The 8387-nt window shown below is 42.4% G+C and overlaps 1 protein-coding gene across 1 annotated transcript; it reads left to right on the forward strand.

Moving 5' to 3' along the window:
- Positions 1 to 7083: 7083 nt before the first annotated feature.
- Positions 7084 to 7764, forward strand: LOC143287204 (uncharacterized protein B0403.1-like). The gene has a single exon (XM_076595149.1). The coding sequence runs from the start codon at positions 7084 to 7086 to the stop codon at positions 7762 to 7764; it is 681 nt and encodes a 226-aa protein (XP_076451264.1).
- Positions 7765 to 8387: the final 623 nt, after the last annotated feature.

Consider the following 8387-nt stretch of genomic DNA (forward strand, 5'->3'; position numbering starts at 1 on the left):
ATATCTGCTGGGTGGTGCAGCGTATATGGATTTGTCTGAACACAGCGACGCTTCAATACTGCCTGTGCCAACATGATCTTCAAAGCAGTCAGTCATAGCTATATTTCATTAATTTCTAGTGTGGGTACAAAGTCTGACTTTAAAAGCAATCCCTCACCTCAAGGCGACCGTGGCCCCATGTTCTGGTCTCCTCCTCGCGTTGACCTCGGTGCTGGTCTCCGTCGACCTAGGTGATGATCTCCGATGACCTAGGTGCTGATCTCCATCGACCATGGTGCTGATCTCCGATGACCTTGGTGCTGGTCTGCGTCGAACTTGGTGCTGTTCTCCGTCGACCTTGGTGCTGGTCTGCATCGAACTTGGTGCTGGTCTCCGATGACCTTGGTGCTGGTCTCCGTCGACCGGTGCCGATGTCCCCCTGGCATGGAAGTTTTGATACGTAATTATTATTGTCACTATTCCTTTGAGGGTTTTTTTCATACTTTTTATTTAATTTCTGTATATATCTGCTTACTTATTTTCTTCATCCATTTTAATTTGAATTTTATTTTCACTGCATTTTGTTTGTATACAAAATTTTATTTTTTATTTGTTTATTTTCTATTTGTTTATTTATTTACTCATTAATTCAATTATGTATCCATTTATTTGTTTATGCATATCTCTTAATTCTTCCTCAAGGCCTGACTAAGCACGTTTGGTTACGCCGCTGGTCAAGCATCTGCTTAGCAGATTTGTTGCAGCATATATGGATTTGTCTGAACACAGTGACGACTTGGAGTAACTGAACGGAATTGAACTGTTTTCAGCACAAAACCGTGTTCGTTCTTTCCTACTTTCCATATGAAACTGGTGTAAAAGCTCTCGATAGGGTGGATCCCATATGCAGGAAGTATAAGCCATACGCTTTACCTGTGGACACTATCAAAGGCCTTCTCGAAATCTGTTATATGCCAATACCAACATTGTTTGTTTTTTTTGTAGCTGAGATCAGATCTTAAATGAGCCAATGTGTTGCTTGATGGTTTGGCACACTTGTTCATTTGTGACTGGAAGGCTCACGGTGGTATTGCCTTCAATACTGACTGTGCCTACATGATCTTCACCAGTCAGTCATAGCGAATTTCACTAATTTCTAATTTGGGTACAAAGTCTGATTTTAATAGCAATCCCTCACCTCAAGGCGACCGTAGCCCCATGTTCTGGTCTCCTCCTCGCGTTGACTTCGGTGCTGGTCTCCGTCGACCTAGGTGATGATCTCCATCGACCTTGGTGCTGGTCTCCGACGACCTAGGTGCTGGTCTCCGACGACCTTGGTGCTGGTCTCTGACGACCATGGTGCTGGTCTCTGACGACCTTGGTGCTGGTCTCTGACGACCATGGTGCTGGTCTCTGACGACCATGGTGCTGGTCTCTGTCGACCTTGGTGCTGGTCTCTGACGACCTTGGTGCTGGTCTCCGATGACCTTGGTGCTGGTCTCCGTCGACCTTGGTGCTGGTCTCTGACGACCTTGGTGCTGGTCTCTGACGACCATGGTGCTGGTCTCCGTCGACCTTGGTGCTGGTCTCTGACGACCTTGGTGCTGGTCTCCGATGACCTTGGTGCTGTTCTCCGTCGACCTTGGTGCTGGTCTCCGATGACCTTGGTGTTGGTCTCCGATGACCTTGGTGCTGGTCTCCGATGACCATGGTGCTGGTCTCCGTCGACCGGTGCCGATGTCCCCCTGGTGTGGAAGTTTTGATACGTAATTATTATTGTCACTATTCCTTTGTTTTTTTCATACTTTTTATTTAATTTCTGTATATATCTGCTTACTTATTTTCACCATCTATTTTAACTTGAATTTTATTTTCATTGCATTTTGTTTGTATACATATTTCTTATTTTTTATTTGTTTATTTATTTACTCATTAAATCAATTATGTATCCATTTATTTGTTTATGCACATTTCTTTTAATTTTTCCTCAAGGCCTGACTAAGAATGTTTGGTTACGCTGCTGGTCAAGCATCTGCTGCGCAGATTTGGTGCAGCGAATATGGGTTTGTCTGAACACAGTGACGCCTCGGAGTAACTGAACGGAATTGAACTGTCTTAAGCACTGCACAGGACAGGAATCGGACTCGCTGCCGGAGTCTGCACTAGTGGGTCACGGTAAAGTATGTGTAGTGAAACTGTGTTTGCTCTTTCCTACTTTCCATATGAAACTGGTGTCAAAGCTCTTGTTAGGGTTGATCCCATATGCAGGAAGTATAAGCAATTCCCTTTACCTGTGGACACTATCAAAGGCCTTCTCGAAATCTGTTATATGCCAATACCAACATTGTTTTCTTTTTGTAGCTGAGATCAGATCTTAAATAGCCAATCTGTTGCTTGATGGTTTGGCACACTTGTTCATTTGTGACATTGGAAGGCTCGTGGTGTTATTTCCTTCAATACTGACTGTGCCAACATGATCTTCAAACCAGTCAGTCATAGCTATATTTCACTGATTTCTAGTTTGGGTACAAAGTCTGATTTTGAAAGCAATCCCTCACCTCAAGGCAGCAGTGGCCCCATGTTCTGGTCTCCCCCTGGCATTGACCTTGGTGCTGGTCTCCCCTGCCATCCTCCTTGGTACCGTGGACCTCTGTGCTGGTCTCCCCCTGGTGCTGTTCCCGAAGACAGCAAGAAATATCTTTTGGTCACTGACAACAGTGACAGACCGCGAAAGTGAATTCTAATGGTTAAATCCACTTACTTTTGGTTTTGACATTTTCTAAGAATAAACAGTCAAACTGACAGCACTGAATTTGTAACAAATCAACACATTGTTTTCTTGAGATAAATATTTCTGCATATTTTTGGGGAAAAATCTCAAACTTTGGATTGAACAGCTTTGAATATTTTTGGAATTAAGTTGTTATTAATCTCATGTGGACTGCATTTGTATTCTCCCACAACACTACTAAAGATGTCACAAAGTCTGGAATATCTATTTATGAAAGATTCATGAGTTAATTTACCAAAGTTTGTACTTAGTGACAGACTTGTATCCAAATCAGTCTATCTTTTTTTTCCCTTCAGTCTGTGAAGGGCCACTGGGGCATCACAGAGAACAACTGTTTACCAGACTTCTCCAGGTCTAATTTTTCATCCAGTTTTCATTCAGCATGGTATACCATATTTATGTTATTGAGATTTGTTTTGGTCAGAAAATGAATACCTAAGCTGAAGGCTACATATGTGTTTTTTTGCTGGATCATCCACACCCCTTTTTTTTCTCCACAGTTCCTTTGTTGGATCAAGTGTATATCACAAGTGTCTTGAAGGCCTTGCCTCTCTTATATCTAGTGACACACACTTGTATTCTAAATTTATCATCATCATCTTTTCCTTCAGCCTCTTTAGTCACTGGGGTAGCACACAAAGAACTGTTCACCAGACTGTTCAAAGTCTGTGGGTTCTGTGTCAAAGCCCTGGTCTTTACAAATAGCTTTTTTTCTGTTTACTGTTTCCTACTTTCCATGTGAAATTGGTGTCAAAACTCTTGATGACAAGGATTATCTGCTCTGGGGCCCCAATTCCATAGAGTATAAGCTGTAGGCTTTCCCTGTGGGATCTGTCAAAGGCCTTATCCAAATCTATCACATGGCCACACCAGTAGAGTTTTCTTTTCTTTATCAGATCATATGGGCCAATGTGCTGCTTAATGGTCTATGGACAGGGGTATCGGCAGTGATGGTGGTGGCAATCAGCTTGGACTTTTTGGTGCTTATTTCTATGCCCTATCTTACTGATGGTTAATCCAGTCTTTTAACAATAAGTTCTTGTGCCTGCCATGATATCTGTGAAGCTAAGGTTCGTGGTGGTTCTCTCCCTGGTGCTGACAAGATCTTCATGAGAGTCAGTCAAAGATGTATTACATTTCCTGAAATCGTCAAGGTTTCTAGTTTCGGTACAAAATCTGATTTTGAAAGCAATCCCTCACCTGTCAGCGGCAGTGGCCCCATATCCTGGATCCCACTGGCGTCTTCCACAGCCTTGGTGTTGCTGGTCTCCATCCTCAGTGGGCTGCTTGAAACCTAAGAAACTCAAGGGCATTCGCGCCGCAGTTATTTGTTCTTCGCAATTCACACACACACACACACACACACACACACACACACACGCACACAAAACACTCCTCACCACAGTAAGGGTTAGTAAGGGTTAGAGGGTTAGCTCAATACCATGCTCAACTGGTGCACACATCCACACTCAGGACATCCATACTAAGAGGGGGATAGACAGACAGATAGACAGACAGACAGATGGAGACAGGCAGACACACAGGTGGACAGACAGACAGAAGAGAGAGAGAGAGGCAGGTGACTTAGCTTTTTCAGTGGCCCTGTGAAGACCGGTGACACCTTGATGACATCATCCCTAATAACACAACCATAAAAAATTATGTCATGGTTTTCTGGGATTTGGGGGAAGGCAGGGGGGAGTTATTTCAAGTGCAAATATATTAAAGCTGACAACTGAATTAAAAAAAAAAAAAAAAAAAAAAAAAAAAAAAGATATGCTAAAACCAACACCAAATTTTTGCTATACAGTCCTGTTCTTTCACACATCCTTACACTGTTGCATATTACCAAAGACTGAAACCCACTCAGTGAAAGCAATACATTAAAAAATCAAGTAAATTCTTTAAAAAAAAAATTATAAAAAAAAAGCAGCGAGGGGGTGGAGTAATGGATGGATGTTGGATAACAATTACATAATTACTCACATATCAAACAAAAACATAAGCAACAACAACAAGCCAAAAACAGATAGATAGAAGAATCCGAATAACATTACTATCTCGGAAAAAGAAACAAAGTGTAGTGAAGACTATGAACATGACAGAAAAATCTGGCAAACTATACATATGTGAGAAATACACACAACACATTGCACACTCCTTCCAAAATTCAAAACACACACACACACACACACACACACACACACACACACACACGCACAACCAGACACACACATACGCGCATAAGCACAAGCGCACACATACACACACACATCCAAACATACATATGCATCCATGCACACATTCAGCATATACACCTGCAAAATATATGAAACAAATGATTATGATGATGAGCTTTATATAAAAATTAAGCTACAAAACAACACAATCTCAAAGAATAAAAACATGAAACTGCAAAATGAAAATTAACATTTTCACAGTACACTAAAACATCTTATCTCAATTTCAAACTCAATGAATGAAAAAAATCAATTCCACAGCAAAGTCAACATCCTTTGGCATAAGCAACACAACCTCTAAAAATAATAATTAAGAAATTGTAAAGAAATGTCCACGTCCCCTCCACTATCCCTCTTCTCCCTCCTCTCCATCACCAACCCCCTTCTTGCTTACCACCCCCCAACCCAACACCCACAAACACCGATACACATGCACACAGGCACACATAAGCAAGCACGCACAAACCCAAACATCAAAACCATTTGCCAAGAACCGAACCAATACAGGAATAAAACTATCCCTGGTTCCACAAGTGTTCCAAGTCATGCAATGACTCCCACACATACAGATACACACACACACACACACACACACACACATATATATATATATATATACATATATATACACATATGATTATAATTCTTTCATATATTTCAAACAATAAAGTACTACGAGTACTATGAGCATCGAGTCAAACCACTGCGGGATGGGATGGGTGGGAAAACTATTTCAGGGCTGGAGGGGAGGGTTGATGGTTTGCATGCAAGATGGGGGAACTACAGTTTATGAGGTGGTGAAGGGGGGAAGCATGCAGGTGTCCATTTTTGTGTGTGCTTGGGAAAAGTGGGCTGAATATGTGAGTGTACATGCTGTGTGTGCTTGGGAAAAGTGGGCTGAATATGAGAGTATACGTGCTGTGTGTGCTTGGGAAAAGTGGGCTGAATATGAGAGTATACGTGCTGTGTGTGCTTGGGAAAAGTGGGTTGAATATGCAAGTATGCATGCTGTGTGTGCTTGGGTACAGTGGGCTGAATATGTGAGTATACATGCTGTGCGTGCCTGGGTATAGTGGCTGAATTTTTCAGTATACATATCATGTTATGCTTAAAAAAATTTTTTTTTTTAAAGTGATAAAATATTGTGCTAAATGAATCATAACATGAAAAAAAACCCAACTTTGCTGTATACAGTGCTTAAACAATATTCTTGATTAACAAATATTCTCCTCCCACATGTTTATTACACAGCAGCTGTGTCATGCTTTCATTTTGTTGTGTTTTTTTGTGCGTTTTTTAGTGTTGTTTTTTTTGTTTTTTGTTTTTTTAAATGAAATCAAATAGGTGTGTGAGGAAGAGGGGGTGGTGAGGTTTTTATAGCTTCAGGATCATCACACGCCTTTGTGTGGGTTTTATTTTTTCACATCTGTACACAAAATGAGGAAGATTTCCAACTGCACCCCTTGATCTAAACCTTTAAATCTACATTCTTTCCAAGAACTATATATTCCAGTCTGCCATATCCAAGCCAGCAACAGCAGCAGGGGCCCCCATGCATCTTGGCATTATTCAAGGGAAGCTGAAAATGTTATCCTTTTAGTGTAGATCGATATCCCAGGTTTAACCAAATTAGGACTGTTCAAGTCCTGGGCTGTGCCGCCGGAGCGGCGTGAAAATTGGTTTAACTTTTGTTGTTGTTGTTGCTGCTGTTGCTGTTCAACTCCCAACCCCAATTTCTACTCACCTCTACTTATTCAGTTTGTGCCCACAGCGTCGGAGGTCGCGCACGCCACGTCAATGAAGGTCATCATCTGTGACAGACGATGATAAACAAAATTAAAACTTTTCGTCATTTACATCAATGACCTGCCACGTCATGTCCACAGTCATGTCGAGCTCTTTGCAGATGACACCAAGATTTTCTCATGCAGTGACGATAGTGAGTCGAGGGGTATGCTTCAAGAGGACCTAAATCGATTACAGCAATGGTCCATGGACTGGCAACTCCGTTTCCATCCAGATAAATGCAGCGTCCTAAGATTGGGCAACCCTAAGGAAGCAGCCCACTACTGCATGAGAGGACGGGATCCTCTGGGAGTGGAGTGCACACATTGGCTGGAGGAGAGTGACGTACAGAGAGACCTGGGTGTACTGGTGGACAAAGACCTAAGCTTCAAAAATCATGTGGCACATGCAACAGCAAAAGCCAACAAAGTCCTAGGGGTCATAAGAAGGTCTTTCGACCATCTCACGCCAGAAACCTTTGTCTCGCTCTATAAGTCCCTGGTGAGACCAGTCATTGAATATGGTCATTCAGTTTGGCAGCCAAGACACAAGACCCTACGCACTGACATAGAGGATGTACAGAGGCGAGCAACCCGCCTGATAGGCTCCCTGAAGCAGCTCTCCTACCCAGAGCGTCTCGCTAGTCTGAGACTGCCTAGCCTGGAACATCGCCGAACAAGAGGTGACATGATAGACGTGTACAAGTACGTACACGGAATATACGACACAGATCGACCCATGCTGCACCTCTTTCAAGGCAGGGACACCCGGGGAAACACCCTCAAGCTGGCCAAGGGTCATTGCAGGCTGAGCTTGCGTGCTGGGTATTTTTCCCAGAGAGTCGTCACTGTATGGAATGGCCTCCCTGATAGTGTGGTGACCGCCCCATCAGTAAACGCCTTTAAAAACAGACTGGACACGCATTGGAAGAGCCTGCCTACACTGTACGACCCAGCCTGTCACCATTAATATGCCACGCATGCTGCATAACAAGTGGGAGATATTTTCTGGATCGGTGAACAGGCCGGTTAGGCCTTCAACACCGCAATATACAAATACAAGTAAGTAAGTAAGTAAGAATCGAAGCCGTACAAAGCTCCTTTCTCGGTGTGGCACGGTAGTTTAGCAATCAGCTGATTAATTCAACTGAGCTTTGCGGCAGATGAATTTTCATTGAAGATTAAGTTTCATATGACGCAAAGCTCAGCTGGGTGAATTAAAAGACTGTCGTACACTTACAGGGTCGCATTCCGTCAAATGAAGTCTCTCAGTGTTTTCTCTTCTGCACTGTGTCCTCCGTCTGCCGGACACAGTTGACACAAGCATGGTACCCTTGCTCGATCAGTTAACACAACTCAGTCACTGACAATACAGATGACCCAAATTACGCTCTGGCGAGAGATCGAGATTAACCTGCCTTGTTTACAAAAAAACACACACAAAAACAAAACAAATAAATAAAAAATAAAATAAAATAAATGTGAACAGATGCGGAAAACCACAAGTAAAAAATACTCTCAGGCTTGCTTGTACAATGCGTTTTAAACTATATATATATATATATATATATATATATATATATATATATATAT

Source organism: Babylonia areolata, chromosome 11, assembly GCF_041734735.1.
Source record: "Babylonia areolata isolate BAREFJ2019XMU chromosome 11, ASM4173473v1, whole genome shotgun sequence".
Lineage (NCBI taxonomy): Eukaryota > Metazoa > Mollusca > Gastropoda > Neogastropoda > Buccinidae > Babylonia > Babylonia areolata.

Excerpts from the sequence above, each read along its gene's own strand:
- LOC143287204 (XM_076595149.1), top strand. The coding sequence starts at position 7,084 with ATGAGAGGACGGGATCCTCTGGGAGTGGAGTGCACACATTGGCTGGAG.